General features: G+C 37.4%; 1 protein-coding gene across 1 annotated transcript; it reads right to left on the bottom strand.

The window, feature by feature from the left end:
- On the bottom strand, positions 15,286-17,478 carry LOC107619060 (40S ribosomal protein S24-1). Its single transcript, XM_016321266.2, has 6 exons — positions 17,384-17,478; positions 17,107-17,203; positions 16,887-16,928; positions 16,601-16,771; positions 15,683-15,769; positions 15,286-15,577 (listed from the first exon to the last, which is right to left on the bottom strand). Exons 1-6 carry the CDS (start codon positions 17,476-17,478, stop codon positions 15,536-15,538), a joined length of 534 nt encoding a protein of 177 aa, XP_016176752.2. The 3' UTR covers positions 15,286-15,535.

The following is a 19,700-nucleotide window of genomic DNA, read 5'->3' as shown; positions in this document are numbered from 1 at the left end:
ATAACATTGCCTTTGAGAATGCTTTTGGATTTCTAAATTTCATGTTTTGGCCACCATGTAATTTGATTTCATTATCTATAGATAGGAAAATTGTTCTTAGTTGATGCATTTTTTGTTAGGTGATGCTTGTGATGAATAATTTTTATTTAAGTCACCTAGTTGATGCATTGAAATTAGGGAATTGTGGAATTGAATCATAAGCATACCTAATGACATTTTTTTGAGCTTTTTAAGCTTTGTGGATTATGCTTGCCATGTTTTCCACTTCATGTCAATTAGGTGTTGCTTCATTAGCCAATTCCCAAGTACCTAATTCTTGCTTGAATGCTTTAATGCTTTTTTATTGCTTGTTTGTTTATCTTGGCATACAAGTCTCTTTTAAAGTATTCAAGCACACTAGAATGAGTGAAGTGCATGCTTCTTTGGTGTAATTGTGACCTAGCTTTCCATGTTATTGTGTGTGTTCTTAACCGCGCAACTTAGAATACACACATTTATTTCCCTCATGTCACAAACTTATTCACTCACTCATTTTAGTGATTCTTGCCTCACTCCAACAATCTATTCTTCCTTGTTTTTGAATTCACTCACTAACCATTCTATTTTCTGTCTTTCATGGATGAGACACCATAAGCAATAAGGGAAGTGGGAGAAAGAGCATGCAGCAGCCGATAGATCCACCAGCTGAAGGTGGCAATCCGAAGCCACCACACCCCCCTTGCTCGCCGTTGAATGCACGAAGGACCGTGCAACCCTTTAAGTGTGGGGAAGTCGTCACTGATCGGTAATCTTGGGTGACAAATTCTAATCCTAAACACTTGCACATTTTTCTTAATTTGTATATATTTTAGAGCTTTGGTTCTATGTTTTCTTAGTTTATTGCATGTCTTTGCATACATATAATAATCTTAGTTAATTTAATGAAACTTTCCAAGAAAAACACTCTTGATAGGCATTGACATCCTAATTGATTTGAGTTGGAACTTTTGATTGAAACTTGCTTGAAATATATTGTGGAACATATTTTTGAGCTAAGAACACATAAGCATGTGAGTTTTGAGCCTAATTGTATGGTTACATCATATAACCACTATTTTCATTCTTGTGTGTCTTATTCTCTTTTAATGATTGCAATCCTTGATTTGTTTGATTCTTTATGTCCATTGTTTGATGTATATATGCATTTACATGATTGAGGCCATCTTTTCATGTAGCTTACTTACCCAAATAGCCTACCTTTTATCCGCCATTGTTAGCCAACTTTGAGCCTATTTTAATCCCCTTTCATTTCTTAATTTTAGCACATCTCTACCCCTAAGTGAAAAACAATAAATGTCCCTTATTTGGATCTTTGATTAGCTTAGGATAGTGAGAGTGTGAATCATATAAGTGTGGGAAAGCTTGGGAACATTGGTTGAAATAAAAGTGTATTTTCATTGAGAATTTTGGGAATTGGGTACATGCTCATGCATTAAATACTTAAACCATATGCATTGACACTCTTGTATACATTTTGTATTGAAAAAAAAGAGAGAGAAAAAGAAAATAATAAAAGGGGGACAAAATGTCCCAAAGTAGATTAATAATAACAATGCATATGAGTTTTGATTAAAAAGAGAATGCATGAGTGTGTAAGAAAAGTGAGGAATGCGTAGTTATATTTGCTTTGAGTTGCATAGGTTGTTATATATGTTTGGTGAGAGCTTAGGCTAATTAAAGATGCAAATTTCAAGCTCACTTAACCATATATACATCCTCACCTTGACCATAGCCCCATTACAACCTTATGAAAAGTCCTCATGATATTTGTATGGATATATTAAATGATTGTTGATTGTTAGATGATGAACAAATCTTAGAAAATATGATTAGAAGAGAATTGAGTGAATCAACCCTATACACTTGAGCGATTAGAGCGGATACACATCCGGTGAGGGTTCGAGTGCTCAATTACATGTTTTCACCTTTGATTAATTCTTATCTTCCAAGTTTATAAATTCTTTTCTAGAGCTCAATTCAATTATGGATTTGATTTGATTGTTATTACTTTAGCTCTTTTATGTTCACATATGCTTTCTTGGAAGTTGATTTAGTTTAACTAAGTGGTTGCATTCATTTAGATAGATTTCATATAGGTAGTTTCCTTGCATTGAATAAATGTAATACCCCTTGTTTCTTTCTTGAGTTTAGCATGAGGACATGCTATTGTTTAAGTATAGGGATGTGATAAATCCATATTTCATGGTATTTATTTGCTCTAATTGGGTGGATTTTATCAACTTTTTTTACACTTATTCAATGAAATAGCCTGGTTTTGTAAATTCTCCATAAATTGTGCTAAAAAAGTAAAAACATGATTTTTAGGCCCTTAATTACTAAATTTTATTTACTTTAATTCCATTTGATGCCTTTATGTGTTTGTTGAGTGATTTCAGGCTTGTAAGGCAAAGATTGGATTGAAGGAATGAAGAAAAAGCATGCAAAAATGGAGAAACCATGAAGAAATGGAGTTTAGAGCAAATCAGCAAGTGTGCGTGCGCACAACCTTATGTGCGTACGCACAAGTGGAAAAATAGAACGTGTGCGTACGCACACATCTGTGCGTACGCACAGGTACCAGCACGTGACCTCATTAATGCAATTCGTTGGCTGCAAATTTTTGGCCCCCAAAACCCAATTCAACTCATTTCTGAAGCTATTTCAACCCTAATTCAAGTGGAGGCAAGGGGGGAGCATTTAGTTTTATGTTTTGTTATGTTATAGGTCTTTTGCTAGAGAGAGAAGCTCCCCCTTCTCTCTAGAATGTATGTTTTCTTAGTTAATTTCTCTTTAATTTCAGCTTTTAATTCTTGTTCTAGTGTAGTTCCATTTATGTTTTCATACTTTATTGTCTTAATTCTCTTAGTTCTTCTTCTTAATTTCTCTTTTATGTCACTTTTTATTTTATGAACACTCTTGTAATCTTGATTTTCTATTAATGCAATTTAATGTTTCTTTGCTTATTGTTATTTAATTGAGTTATTATTATGATTTTCTTGCACTTGGTAGTTAGATTTTATTTTTAATTCAATTTAATATTATTTTATTTCCATACACACCAAGTGTTTGATGCAATACTTGGCTTAGTATTTACCTAGTTTTTCTTCACTCTTGGCTTGGAATTGAGGACTTTGGTGACCCTTGAGTCATTGATGTCCATTCTTGATTGATATATTAGAGTAGTTAGTTGATTTGGTTTTCACTAACTCTAAGTCTTCCATTAATAGAGTTAACTAGGACTTGTGGATTGAAATCAATTTTGCCTATTTGACTTATCCTCGATATTAGGGTTGACTAAGTAGGATTAACTCTTCATAATCATCATATGTTTGTGGTCAATGGCTAGGATAGGCAACCTTAGCTCCCAATCTATGCCAAGAGGTTTTTAGCACTTGAATTTTCATTCCTTTTGATTAATTGCCTTTTTGATTAATTGCTTTCATTTAATTCCTTGCATGTTTATTTACTTTCTTGCTATTTATATTACTTGCTTCTCTTGTCATCTCAACCCCCATTCCCTAATAGCCAATAATTAATCACTCATTTGAAACTCCTAGGGAAGACGACCCGGGAATTAGAACTCCCGGTTTATATTTGCTTTGAATTGTGACATCTTTGAATTTAAAAATTTGATTGATGGTCAATTGTCAAGTTGGGACTATACTTGCAACGCCAATCCTATTTTGAGAAAAATTCCTAACCCGCTTTAAGGCCCCATCAGTCCACCAAGCCTAACCTTGCCTTACCGTTATCCTTGGTTCGCTCATCATCCATTACTGAGTGCAAGATATTATCAAACACATTTTTTTCAACATAAATCATGTCAAGATAATGCCGAACCAAGTTATCTTTCCAATATGACAACTCTCAAAATATACTTTGTTTTATCTAAGTATGATCCCTTCCATATTCTGGAGGTCTCAATGCTGCCCCGTTATCGACGGTCCTTGGGATGCTACTAACACGATGCCAAACTTGCAAATCACTCAACATCACGGGTGCCTTTTTCTTGTTTAGTTTTATTCTTCCTAAACAAGTCCTTATTGCGCCGAAAAGGATGATTCATATCGAGAAACCTTCTATGACAATCAAACCACTAATTTTTACCTCATTTGTTAGCCAAAAGGACTTTGTATCCTCCATACAAATGGGACACAATATTCTATCCTGAGCGGACCAACTTGATAACATCTGATATGCAGGAAAGTCGTTGATGGTCCACATCAATGCAACATGCAGTTAGAAATTTGTCTTGGTTGAAATATCATACGTTACTACAGCATGAATCCATATTTCAATCAACTCATCTATGAAGAGTTGCAAGAGGACATCTATTTTGGTCTTTGGGTTGCTTGGACCAGGTATCATTCAAGTTAAGAACATGTATGGGTCCTTCATGCACATTTTGGGAGGTAGGTTATAAGGAGTTACCACAACAGGATAACAAGAGTTTGGTGCAAACTCGTCAGAGCACAAAGCTAATCTAACATTTCTAGGCTTTCTCGCAAATATGGGGAGACCCGATCAAAGTGCTTCTAAGCATCTCCGTTGACAGGTGCATCATAAAACCATCTTCTCTCTTATTGTTATTATGCTAGGTTATGTGAGACGCCAAACTTATCGAGGCATACAATCATTTTAGCCTAGGTATTACGGACAAGTCGTGCATCTTTTTGTTTGGAACTCTCTTTACCCTTCATTTACCAATCTGTTTTCTCTCGACTTGAAACGTCAGTGTATCATAAAATCTACAAGCAGTTAAGTGTACGTCCCCTAGGAATACAGCATACAACCATTCAAACCATAATCAATTTTTACCAAATTCAAACCTGATTTTGGAGCTAACTTCTTTGCCTCATAATAGCTCCAGGGGATGCCAGTAGTCCCGGCTAGTACTAATTTGTTGTAAAGGGTGGTCTACTTATAAAAAAAAACTCTTGGACATGATTTGACTCAAACTTAAAACTCATCATTGTAACACAAGCAGACAATTTCGAATGATCGCGCCCCTCGAGCAAAGGTTTCACAGCAGATTCTAATATATAAAATCTCTTTGCCTCCGAGCTAGGCTCTTGTTCAGAATCTTCCATATAATTAACACCAATTGTATCAAATACCATCTCGTTGTATCTCTCTTGGTTACCCTCCCAATTCATTTCTTCTATGTTTAGTTCTTTAACCACCTAAACTTTCATTAACTGACCCTCAGACCTATTCGAATTTAATGCAGACTGGTTGATTCCCTGCTCATCCACTTCTCTGTATTTTATCCACATCCAATACCCATCCTTGAACATATTATAGTAGAGGTGAAATGCTATATCGGAAGGTCCTAACAACCTAGTCAGCCGACACTTATAACATGGACACTTAGATACCCCTAGAGACCTAAACGGTTCCATGTTGAAGACATATACAACAAACTCATCAACTCTCTCAAAGAACTCAGGTTTCAATCTCCCCCCATCCACCTTTATCCCTATCATACATCCATAGATGATGACTTGGAATCATTTTACAACAAACAACCTAGAATTCAACCAAGAACACAACTTATTAAAATTTTAAAAAATTTCAACAGAGTTTCTTTTATTGTTGGAATTTTTCACCAAATCCAATTATCATTTTCTTACAAACCAAACATGTTTTAAAAAATTTAAATAAAAATTCGGCAGAACTTCTCCTTAATTTAGAGATATCCACCAAATAAATTTATCACTTTTTACAAAGAAAACAACTACAGGCATAAATTAGTGCAACATAAAATCCTAGCTGTTCTAGTGTGCAACCCCTTATTACTTCACAAATTTTCAACAAATAAGAGTTTCAAAAAGGTGCCACTACGCAACCTTCTCCACTTTCATCCTAAACTTCTATTCTAAAAGAAGTAAGTCCAACATAAAATATAAACAACATAACACGTTTAAAGATAGAAAACCAACCTGAGTACTACACGAACAACGCACGATTAAACCTAGACGACTTTAAGAAAAATCCTAAAATAGAAGTGAAGTTAGTAAAATGTAAAAACTAATAACTTAAAATTCAAACCTGAAAATTAATAAAGCAAGTGAAATGTAAAAATCAATAACCCTAAAAGACAATTTACTTTCATCAAATTTAAAGATGAAAATTTTGTAATAGATCTTATGCTTTAAACTAAAACTAATTAGAAATATTCTATTACTTTATAATAGAGTATAACAAACAATATTATTCTTTTTTCTGTTCATGTTATTCAACTAACAAATGCCAAAATTCTAACACTATGAAATTTCTTGCTCGTTTATAAAGAAAAGCATACGAGTAAAATTAACAACTTATAACTTAATAGAAATATCCTAATTACGTATTTTCTAATACATAATAAATTAAAATTAGATAAATTATAATTTAGAATTTAACTACTCTAAATTGATTAGTGAGTGAGTTACCTAGAGACAATGATGCCAGGAAAGACTTCTCCAACGTGGTGGTGACAACATGTACAACACAATGGTAGCGGTGGTGACAAACCTACAGGGCTGTACTTAGGGTTTGAGTTGAAACAAATGTAAATGTAAAATAGGATAGAATATGAAGAAGGAAGAGGACAACCTACCTACATGGAGGAAGGAGGCAGCTCCGACGAGCAGTGAGGACAGAAACAACAAAATCGGTGGCGACACGATAGCGAACCATGAGACCCAAGTTTATGGTGGTAGCGACCAATCCATGTAGTTTTTGGAGGCTGTTGGTGGTGGCCAGCACTAGCGGAGGGGTCTACCAGAAGTGATTTAGGGGAAAAAGATGTAGAGAGAGAGAGAGCACTAGAGGTTTAGAGAGAGATAGTAGTCTTCTGAAATGAGAGAGACGGAGCATGATTCCAATTTAGAGTAAATTTTACCATCGGATTTACCGGGTAACTCATTGCGCATGATAAAATGCAGCGTTCCATTAAGTGAGCTTTACCAGTGGATGCATCCAATGGTAAAGATCGTGCCAAATTTTCTTTTTTTTTTCCTTCCAAATATTTCCGAGAGATTTACCGTCAGAGAATCGAATCTGACGATAACTTTTTTTACCCGAAGAATTTATTGTTAAATCTGTTGGTGAATCCATCGCTAACAACCGACGGTAAATCTAACAGTATTCGGTATTTTTCTTGTAGTGATTGAGTCATATGTAAGTTTGAATAGTTCCCTTATAGATAGGGGTGAATGCAGATCGGATATGGCCAAATTTTCTATCCAATCCGCATTAAAATCATCGGATTGGATCGGATCCAATATCCGTAGTTTTTAAGTTTCGATTCGATCCGATCTGATCCGCACATTTGCGGATCGGATCGGATATCGGATATATCCGCAAAACACAAAACTATTTTTAAAAGCTTATTTTTATTAAAAAATATCAATAAATTTATTTTTTCTATTCTTTTAAATTTTTTTACTCTTAAAAACGCGGATATGCGAATACCAATACAAAATGTGCAATCCGCAATCCGATCCGATTAGTGTGTGGATCGGATCCATATTCGTAATTTTCGGATCGGATTCGGATAAATATCACGGATATGCGGATCGAATTCGATCCATGAACACCCCTAATTATAGATCAAAGAACTTGACCCAAATACTGATTGGGAAGATTATAATAGTGAAAGCAAAGAGAAATTTTAAAGACAACTATAAAGTGGTTGATCCAGATGAAGATGAGGATCAAGTTGATTACACTATTGACGCAGATGTAGAAGACATGACAAAGCACTAGTAAGTCAACATCCATTCGGATTTAAATATTTATTTAACCTTTTTTAGCAAGGCTCAGATTAGTAACCCACCAATTTAAAAACCTTTGATATTCTTTCGTTAAGCCCTTTCAGGACTACAAATCACTACTATATCATCTTATAAGAAAAGATCTGGAAAGTACCAATACATATAGTTTTTACATAGGAATGTTGAGAAGCTCGAAATCTTAATAACTTTAAAGCGAAAATCTATCCCCATTTTAAGTTGTAGTTCAAGGATGTTATCTAGTAAACACGAACTGTTATCAGTATTACTAGAATGTAATGTTACATATGGATATACGATATGTCTTAGATTACATAATACTTTTTTTTCTACCATGAGTAGAATTCATAGGATGAAGAGAATGATGAATATATTATAGAAGAAATGCATTTTTTTTTCATTATTTTTCTTTTGCTCTTCATCGCCTAATCAAGGTTTCAAAGTTTTGTATATATAGTCTTGGAAACATTTAAAGCCGTTGGAAATCTTTTTCTAGTCATTATCACTTTGTTCCTTAAAAAAGATATAAATGATAAGTTTCTTATGCTTGTATTTGTGTTATTTATTCTTTTTTTTTATTATGGAATAGTGACATTGATTTTGAGGTATGTTATTACTTGAACTAGTACTTCTGAGGTGATTTGTTTTCTCAGATTCAGTTTCTAAGGTTGTTTGACACCTTTTTGGGTTCAGATTTAATCTAGTTTGCTTATATTACTTCAGAAAAAAATCTTTAGTACATTACACATTTGAGCAGGCGTTAGATAACAATAAATGAAATTATTATATTATTTTCGAGCTTGTTAATCACCAAAACTCAATTTGAGATATAGTATACTAACAACCTTGTCAAAGAGTAATTTGGATCTCGTACAATAATTAAGCCACTCACTTTCTCGTACAATCATCAAAACTGAGATATTATAGTATGATGTTTTATAATTCTGCTAAACTAGTTGATGTTTGGATAAAGACAATAGTCAAATTTTTGCCAATTAAAGTTATTCCCTCTTTAGTTTTTTTCTTAAGGATAAACTATCAAAACAGTACTAAAAAATTCATATCCTAAAAAGAAAACCCAAAAAGATATAAATAACAAATAAGTTTCTAACAAATTTTAGAAAAAATCTTTTTTATTATTTTTTTCTTACATCTTAATATGCATAAAAAATGTAGCATATCACATGGCACAAATAAAAGAAGTGTGAATACCAATTCGACCCCTATCTATTGTGACGAAGAACAAAATGATCCTAACTATAAAAAAGGTGAAATTAGTCCTTCTCTGCACACCGTGAGATAACATAATATTTCTATCTTGTACCCTTCTTAACACCTAATAGAATCTACCTATGTTGAACATTAAGTTAGTGTGTTAGACGTTAAATACTTCATTGTCACTCCTAAATTGGCAAGAGATTGATACAAGACACTATTGTATTAGTTAGGGACTGATTAATTCCATTTTCTAAATAAAAAAAAGGATGAGTAAATATCTCACAAATATTTTTGGGACACTAACCTCCCTCCTTATCAATGTTAAAATTGAGACATCAATCTCCATGGTGATGAAAATAGCCATTGAACTCATACCTTCTTTTTCTCTTAATCTTCTTTTATCTTTGCTTTGCTATCTTTTTTGTCATTAGCCTCAGCATCCTCATAAAGTGAGATAGCATATAAATATTGATTAATACAGATCTAAAAAAATGTCAAACAATTATCATATATGAGCAAATACGTCCCTGAAGATCTAAAAATATAAAAACGCCCCTTACTATTCAAAACGCATGACGGATCGGTCCTTCCGTGTAAAATGCTCCCTCAAACGTAATGGAGGCAGGTGATGTGGCACTTTGTTGGTGTGTTATGTGTCTATATGTTGAGACGGTATCATTGAAGAAGCTTTGTGTGTCCGTTGCAGAAAAAGTGTTGGACAAATAGGTCCCTATGACTTAAAACAGCAATGTTTGAGAACATTGACTGTAGTGCTTGCATTTAAACGTAATTCCAAAGAAGCCCATATATATCCCGCACAATTACTCGATGTCCTAACACACATATGTATGATCTTTTCCCTCCAAAAAAAAAACAACAATTGATCTTCTCCCGTTCTTTGTTTTCGTGTAAGGTTGCACCAATGAAGCTTCGTTGGTAGAGTTAATACTGTCGTCTATACTGGTAAGTACCTTTATTGCGAAACTCATTGGGTTTATGCTTTCGAACGTTATTTGCTATGCATGTCGTGGGTTGGGATTTCTGTGTAATGTAGTTAGTGAAGGACATGGAAGATGGGTTATGTGGGGTTTAGGGCCTAGGTAGGTATTGATTTGCTAATGCTTAGTGCTAATCATGGTAGACAAGTTTGGTAAAGTGTGAACTATCTGAGTATTTTGTGTTGAACAGTGTTGCAGATGGATGATATTTTTGTGGTTCTTATTTTTCATCATGGGGGCTACTTTTCAAGGGTCCCTACTGGTGAGTTAGTTTACCTAAATGGTAAAGTGGAGAGGTTCCCACCGATGGACTTGGATTTTGTAAATTTCGGTGATTTGATAATATTGTTCAAAGGACTAGGATATCAAGCATACAAGGAGGCATATTGGTATGATCCAAAGAATAAGAATATAGAGTCAGGGCTGCATGTACTGAGGGGAGATACATGAATCAACCAGATGGGTCAAGCTAAGATGAAAAACAAAGACACTAATGACTTCTATATATTTTTTTTATCATCCTATTGATGACCCAGAGCTTGTAGATGGTGTTGGTAAGAAAACGATGAGGTAGAGAAAGATGTTGATCGTGTTGAAGTGGAGGAATTGGATCATTCGTTGACTGAGCATGATAGTTATGAGAGTACAGAGGATGAGTTGTATGCACCTCCACCTCCCGGTTATGAAAGTAACAGTGAGAGTAGGGAAGATGGTGTCAGTAGGACTATATCTGGCAAAGAAAAGAGGAAACAAGTGCCTAATTCCTCTAAGAGAACCACTAAGCTCAAGAAGCAACCCAAAAAACAAGCAAAAGGTGTGTCTCAGAGAACAAGGTCTAATGCAAGAAAGAATGGACCTACGCATGAGCACGAGACAGGTGGGCCTGCAAGACAGCTCAATAGGTCTAGTCCTGCAAGGGAGCCAATAGAACTAGATGAGCAAGGCTAGAACTTGTAGACTATATCAATGATTTAGACACGGATGATGATGATATTGTCTGGGAGTATGAGTCTGAGGAGCTGCATACACCCGTTTCTTCTGAGGATGACGAAAACAAACATCATTGGCCTGAGTTCAATGACCAATATAGTTCAGAGAAGGAAGATTTGATCTTGGAAGAAGATTTGCTACAATTGGGAGGTTCAAAGAGGTTGTAAATGATACCTTTATTGCTGAAGGCAGGGTGTTAGTTTGGATCAAGAATGCAGAGAAAGAATTAGGGTTCGGTGCAAGGATGAATAGTGTCCTTGGATTGCCCACTTGTCTTACAATAGGCAAGTACAATGCTTCCAAGTCAAGACTTATAGAAATGAGCACACTTGTGCCAGGGACCTTGGAAGCAATGCAGCTGATCAATACTGGATCAGCAAAAAGGTGGAATGAAGGATGCTAACACACCCGCATATGACCACTCATGAAGCTATTGATTTTCTGAAAGAAGACTTTGAAATTACTGCGCATCCAAAGATGATGTATAGAGCTGTCAAGGAGGTAAGAGAGAGGATGATGGGCAATGAAAGGGAACAGTATGAAAAATTGTGGGACTACTTATTGGAGATACATAGAAGTAATCCTGTGTCTTCTGCATTGCTAGACCTAACTCCTCAACCTCAAGCACCCCCTACGTTTGACAAGTTGTATATTTTTTTTAGCGTGCAAATTAGGATTTAAGAGTGGTTGCAAACCATTGATTCACCTGGATGGAGCATTTCTTAAAACCTACTATGGGGGCAACTACTTTCGGCCATTGCACAGGATGCTAACAACCAGTTCTTTGTAGTTTCGAGTCATTTAACACAAAGGTGTTGAAGTATAGATGCAAGCCGATACTTATAATGCGCGAGGAATCACAGTGCTATGTGATGCGGCAAATGGTTCAACACAAGAAACTGCTAGGGACTCGTGAAGGGAAACTTGCACCAGTGCAAGGAAAAGGCTGAAGAGGCTCATCAAACCAAGCAAAAAATAGACAGTGGAGTGGATTGGTGATAACGAGCGCAAACGTTTTGAAATCACGTACAAGGGCTCCAAAGTCGACGTGGATCTGATCAAGCATAGCTGCTCATGTAACAGATAGCAACTCATTGGTCAGTCAAAGCCTGAAATTTTAATCATGCTGTAAATTTCAATTTTAATCATGCTTTGAATTTTAATCATGCTTATGCCATTTTAATGTTGTCTTGATGTAAAGGGATGTCATGCATTCATGCTATAGCTGCAGTAAAAAAAGACATCATAACCCTAATGATTATGTGCATCCATGGATGTGTATGGAGTCTATTAAAAAGACATACGAGTACTTCATCCAGCCAGTAACTAGTGAGGAATATTGGACACGGTCTAAGTATACTAAACCTGCTCAACCCGTGTTAAAAAGGCCAATTGGAAGCCCCAAGGTCTATAACAGATAGAAAGACTCAGCTGAGGCTGTCATTGATTGTGACAAGTTAAAGAGGAGTTTCTATGTCACGTGTAGCAAATGTGGTGAGAGGGGACACAACTACAAGACGTGCAAAGGGGCACCATCCAACCCAAACTGGAGGCCAAAGATGAAGAAGCCAAGGAAGAAGCCCAACGAATGGCTCTCACTTGTGGTGCTTCCATTGTAACAGTCAACCCCTCAGGGAGAGGTAGTATTTAGTTACTCAGGGATGTTACTGTCCCCCCGATAATAACTTCAGGGGTTTAGTCGTCCATTTTAAAATTACTTAGGGTTTTACCTGTCTCCACAGTAATTCATTAATGTTTTAAACATCTTAATTTATTATATGCTTCATTGAGACTGTTAACACTAAATGGCATTTCAGACTGGGGAGCAGAGTAACCCTGATGCAACCAACCCTCCTCATCTTGAACAGAATTCTACTAAACATTCAGTTGCTAATGAGGCATCCTCTCATAGACTTTGTTGGCTTTTGTTTGTTATTTTCGATGCATTCACAATTCTTTCGATCTTGCTGCAGGGTAATTCGAATACAAACTCTGCCCCGATGTCTGAGCAAGAATCTGGATCCTCAGTAGCAGTAGCTGCGACACCATCAAGGCCTCCGCAAGCACCATTTAGGCCTCCCATCCAGTCTTTATCACGGCCTGCTTCTAGGCCATTTAGACCTAAGCAAACCATAAGGAGAAAATATGGGGCAAATAAACCCTCTCTGAACTTGTACCACCTCCCTAACCTGAACAACATCTGCCCTCTCCACAACAACCAATTACATCAGGAGCCTCTCCACAAACTTTGGCATCAGCAGGCAAAGCAACTCAACAGCTGTTTAAGTTCATCCCCACTCCAGGACTAAACAAGCCTAGTAGTTAACACTACATGTTTAGACATCAGTTATGACATCAACATCTTTTTTGAAAATAGTGTGATTTACAAACCAACTCTTTTTGGAAATAATGTGATTGTATAACTCGCAGGCTTAAGTTATGCCTTATTTTGGCAGTAGGCATGTTTAGACTTCTTTGATGATATTAACATCTCTTTCATGAGATTAATATATGTTTTACTTATATAATCATATCTCTACAGATTATGCCATTAACTTGCTTAGGGCAGCTTCATACACATTTTTTATCAATTTGCTGGATATAGCATCGTTTAATACAATACTTTTGTTTGAAAAACATACACCTCTTGGGAACTCATCCCATACCTCATTACAACATTTTTTCTGACCTACTTTTCCACTTTTCAGCCAATTTTGGCAATAATGGAAGCAAAAATTATACTAACCACTACAACAATAACCCAATACACATTAACATTTTTCCTCCTCTCCAGATACAACAGCTTCTTCTCCAAATCAGTTAGTCTCTGTTCCACTACTTTCTTCCCAAGATACACTTTCAGATCATCAACCTCATTCTCAGTCATAAACTTGTCTTTGGCTCCTATTGTTGAAACATGGTCATCCAAAACATGGCTCCTATTGCCATAACAAGAACTTGCAATGACTGGAATTTTTCAACTGCATGTTCATCATTCCAAAAGAAAAATACCACAAACAAAGTCCGTATAATCAAACTCAATAAAACAAAATCACCAACTTACCTTAAAGAATGGACATCCAAAGAACAATTTATTGGGGTTCATCGTCGTCCTCGATTTGTACAATATGGCATACACTCCATATTTACACGTCGGAGCAATCTCGTCTTTCTCTTCTCCAGCTTTCACGCATTTAACGGTTGACGGCAATGGAACGCATCGTGTGCTAGATGAAGCTCCATCGCTGGCTATTGAACACTGCACAAGACCACCACTCTCAAGCTCTCACTGAAGTGACAACGGCAATGGCGACTGGGTTCCATTTGAAGACATAGGGCACATAAGCAAAACGACGTCATCTTTTCATCTAGGGACGAATTTGTCCCTAACATCAATCGACCTTTACACTTGTACACCGTTACGGTGGAGGTCACCCGTCAACGCCAACTAAACGCCATATCACCTGCCTCCGTTACGTCTGAGGGAGCATTTTGCAACAGAAGGACCGATCTGTCATGTGTTTTGAATAGTAAGAAAAATTTTTGTAATTTTAGATCTTCAAGGACGTATTTATCTACAAAATAAAAGCTCAAGGACTAGTTTGTCCTTTTCCCAAATTTTTTTTAAGAAAAAATGTCCAATCATCCAACAAATACTAGGCCAAATTAGATCTAGTAGTAGTTTAGACTTAGGAAAAAGATGAATGTTATAGTTGTTAAACAAAAACATAATCAAGTCACCAAAAAAATAATAAAAACAAAAACATAATCGGATGGAGCTCACTCAATTTAGGCCCAGATTAAGGTAGCCCACCCGATCACTAGTGGCTAAAATATTTGTCCCCTATGTGCCTGAGACTTCTGTACTACTGACTAAAATATGTCTCATAAGATGTCATAGTAGGTAAAACTTTTATATTTAAAAAATAACTTACAAAAACATTTTAGAACTTTTTAAAAGATAATTTTTTTAAAAATGGTAGTATCTATACTGATGAATACTAACTAAAATTCTTTCAATAAAGATATCTTGTTATGTTCTCAATTATTGACAAATAATCTAGGTTTTAGAACCTGCTAACGTACACATATGAACCATACTTGCATACGCAAAAGCTAATTTCAATTTGACATTCTTCTTCACAAAAATAAATGCGTATCCAAAAGAAAAATAGAAGTTTATTTTCTTTTTAAAACATCACAACATTTTATGATCATAAATGATTTATTTACCGCATATAAAAATCCTATAAAATAAGTGATTGATCCGTCAAATTTTCAAGCACCATAGGAATTCATAATCACAGTCTAGCAAACATTTGAAAACAGCCTTAAGTTATCAACTGAATTCTCCTCAATCTTAAGTTGTAACAGAACATTAATAATTTAAGAGCCAAAAAGATAAGGGCATTTACGGAAACATCTCAATCTAGGAATCTATAAAATAAAATAGCCATTACAAAATTCCAACACCACAAGAATCTTAAAAGCAGAACCGGGATATTTGAAAACTCATTTCTTCTTTCCAGCCTTGGCAGCATCAGAAGCCTTGGTCTGAAAATATTAAAAACGACTGAGGTTACTACTTTTACTAAACAAGAGCAATACAAGATGAACGATTATCAATAACAAAAGAATTGATTTTTGCCAACTATTTACCTTCTTTACTCCACGGATCTTCTTTGCCCTGTTCTTTCTTTCCTTCATTTGCTTCCTTGACTTTTCAACCTTAGTATCAAGTCCATTCTGCAAATGACAAAGAGGAATAGTGAAGGATTATGCAAAAACAAAGCACAGATTTTAAAGAAGAAATGTTCTGATTCCCGAAGACAAAAATGAACTAACGGATGCATAACAAGACATGAGCATGGTAAGATTCAGCTACAGAATTCACAGGTTCAATAATTCTTAAGTGCAAAAATAGTATGAACAAAGCACAGATTTTAAAGAAGAAATGTTCTGATTCCCGAAGACAAAAATGAACTAACGGATGCATAACAAGACATGAGCATGGTAAGATTCAGCTACAGAATTCACAGGTTCAATAATTCTTAAGTGCAAAAATAGTATGTGGGGTATTGTTTGCATACAGGGTAGGTTCTTGTGAAAAATATCTTAACGTAATTCTAATACACAAAAGGGATAAGTAATCCAGCAGAACAAATTATGGAAGTAATTAAAAAGAGCTAATGATTTCATCTGAAAACTAATGAATTCTAATATGCACAAGCATTCAAATTAATCTTCTTGGAACATCTCTAATGTTATTGCTCATTGATCATAACAGTATACAATTTCAAGTCACATTATGGAGCAACAATAAAGATCAACATATTTTCACCCCATGCCACTCCAATCTGAAAATAAAAGTGTTGACATGAATTGAAGAAGTACTATATTATTATACATAGAGGCCATCCAATCACAATTAATATTAGTAAGCACTAGCTTACCAGTCTTACCATTTACAAGGACTGAAAGACACATCGTAATTGGATGGAAGTGTTTCTCATTCCATAGCAATTACACTCACAAACAAAAATCACATTAGATGAACAAAAAATCGAGTTATCTTACCCTAATAAGTCTGTACTTAGGCTCATACTTCTTAGCATTCTCAACAGTGTCATAAATCAAACCAAAACCAGTTGATTTGCCCCCTCCGAAATGGGTGCGGAACTTGAACACAAACACGGTGTTGGGGTCCTTAACATCATAGATCCTAGCAAGCTTCTCCTTAAGCTCAGCCTTCATATTCCAAACACAACAAATTAAAAACCCTAAACACCATAATTGTCCAACTAATAACTACCTGACAAAAATCAATTAAATCTGAAGTTTTGAGATCACAAACAGAATGTACCTTAGAAACGTTTGCCCTTCCTGGATGAAGAACATCAATGACCTACAACCACACAATTAAAGAGAAAACGAGGCTCAGCTACATTATTATTAATAAAACCCTATCTAACGCACAATTCATCGATCGTTATCAGATCCCAATTATTCCAAAATCTATATACTTAAAGTCCATGATAAAGCCATAAAAACAGCGCGAAAGTGAGAATGGTGAACGAACTCACGAATTGCTTTCTGGAGAGGAGCCTGTTAGTCATAAACTTCCTTGTTCTGATGGTAACATTACTTCCCTTCCTCTTTTCAAACAAGCACCAAATCCAACTACAAACCACGGACCACCAAAAACCCACTAATGGAAAATTACAATTTTTTTTATTTGTTTTATTTTTGGTTTATTTTATTAGACGTAGATTAAAATATATAAAAATAGTATTTGAGTTATAACAATTAATAAAACAGATAAGTAGTTCATTAGAATTATATTTAAATGGTTTTTGTTACGGATCCGGCCCAACATCCCGGATCCAAGACCGAACCCAACACCGGTTCCCCGGGTCCGACCCGTTCCTCACTTCTAGAAGGCCCGAAAACGGCATTCTTAGACTCCTAACCGACTTTCGAATTCAAACGCCCCCTTTATCTTAGTCAAATAAGATAAGATAAGATATCCTCCACCGCCTATAAATAGAGGACTCAGGCCCCTCCAGGTATTCATTCATTCCTCACACTTTCTACCTCTTAGATCCATTCTGACTTGAGCGTCGGAGTGTCTTTGCAGGTACCACCCCCATTGTTCCAGTCAAGCGACCCGGCTCCAACTCTGTCCGCGAGTTCCCGATCCACCCTTCAAACCGTACCAGAGACATCTCGTACATTGGCGCCGTCTGTGGGGAATCTGCGCCAGCTGGGCCCAATGGGGGACGTCCTAGAGGAAACCCCCTCAAGCCAGGATGATTCTCAACCGATTAATCCAACCCCCGAGCACCGTGAAGTCACGAACCAAGCAAGAATAGCGAGCGCTATCCAAAACGCGAACGATCGCGACATCACGGACCGTCGACACCCTGAGAAAGCCAGCGACAAAGCAGCACAGATCATCCAAGATCTCTGCCTCCGAGTTCAGGAACTCGAAGGCAAGATAACCAATAAAGGAAAGCACAACGACGAGCACGGAAGCCATGCAACCTCCAGATCAAGATCTCGCCGCGGTAGGTCGCCAACCCGACGACACGACAGAAGAGACGGTCGCAGCTCATCACGCGATCACAGACACGGAAAATCGCCAGAACGGCGATACAATAAGAAACATAACCGCAGCGCTTCTCAAGATCTGAGTAATCAACATCACTCGGACGAAGATCGGAGAGACCGAAACACCAAACGCACGAGAAACGACCATACAATAATGGGAGCTACACCCTTCACAGAAAGAATCCTAAGGGCAAAACTCCCCAAAGGCTTCGACAAACCTACCGACGTGAAGTACGACGGAACTAAAGATCCCCAAGAACATCTAACGGCTTTTGAGGCCAGAATGAACCTAGAAGGAGCGGCCGACGCGGTCCGATGCAGAGCCTTCCCGGTAACCCTCGCCGGGCCAGCGATCAAATGGTTCAATGCCCTCCCGAACGGATCCATAGCCAGCTTCCACGATATTACACGAAAGTTCATGGCCCAGTTCACTACTAGGATCACCAAAGCCAAACACCCCATCAGCTCCGAGAACCCAAAAGCGACCCCCAAGAGAAAGTCCAGAAGAAGACCCGACCATCATAGTAAACGTCATCACGGGCAAAGATGCACCATGCAAGTCTAAATCCAGGATAAAAAAGGACCTTCAGGTAATGGCCGTCACAAACCAAGCCCCAACTCCCGTGTCCAACAAAGCAATAACCTTCCTACCCGAGGACTGCCAGCACGGCACCGCAGCCGAAGACGCACCCTTCGTGATCTCGGCGAAGATCGGAACCGGGCTAGTCTGAAGAATACTAGTAGACACCGGCGCAGATTCCAACATCCTCTTTCGAGGGGCCTTCGACAAGCTTGGGCTCCGCGACGAAAATCTCCAAACGCACCGCAACGGCATCACGGGACTCGGAGACAACTTCCTCAAACCGGAAGGCTCCATCACACTCCCCCTCACCATAGGAACCGGTGACAAGAGGAGGACACTCATAGCCGAATTCGTGGTCCTAAAAGACTCCACTGCCTACAACGTCATCCTCGGAAGAAAGACGATCAATGACTTTTCGGCAATCATCTTTACCAAATACCTCCTTATGAAGTTCGTAGCGGAGGACGACTCCATCGGGACCATCCACGGAGATCGGGAAATCGCGGCAGAATGCGACAACACCACTCCGCCTACAATCAGATACCCATGCACCGACCCGACGAAGAAAAAACGGCGTTCATTACCCCCGACGGCACGTACTGCTACACAGTCATGCCCTTCGGTTTAAAAAACGCCGGAGCAACATACCAACGGCTCGTCAACAAAATATTCCAGAACCTATCCGGAACCAAACTAGAAGTCTACATAGACGACATGCTCGCCAAAACTGACTCCGACGAACAACTCATCAGCGACCTCAAGGCCGTAACGGACACCCTAAGGAGACACCAAATGCGACTCAACCCAACAAAGTGCGCCTTCGGAATGGAGGCAGGAAAGTTCCTCGGCTTCATGATCACACAACGCGGAGTTGAAGCCAACCCGGAGAAATGCCGCGCCGTTCTCGAGACGACGAGCCCAAAAAACCTACGCGACGTTCAGAAGCTCACCGGTCGACTGACAGCCCTATCTCGCTTTCTCGGA

The sequence above is a fragment of the Arachis ipaensis genome, chromosome B09, assembly GCF_000816755.2.
Source record: "Arachis ipaensis cultivar K30076 chromosome B09, Araip1.1, whole genome shotgun sequence".
Lineage (NCBI taxonomy): Eukaryota > Viridiplantae > Streptophyta > Magnoliopsida > Fabales > Fabaceae > Arachis > Arachis ipaensis.
Note: the sequence above shows the minus strand (reverse complement) of the source record. Positions and strands in the feature narration are given on the sequence as shown.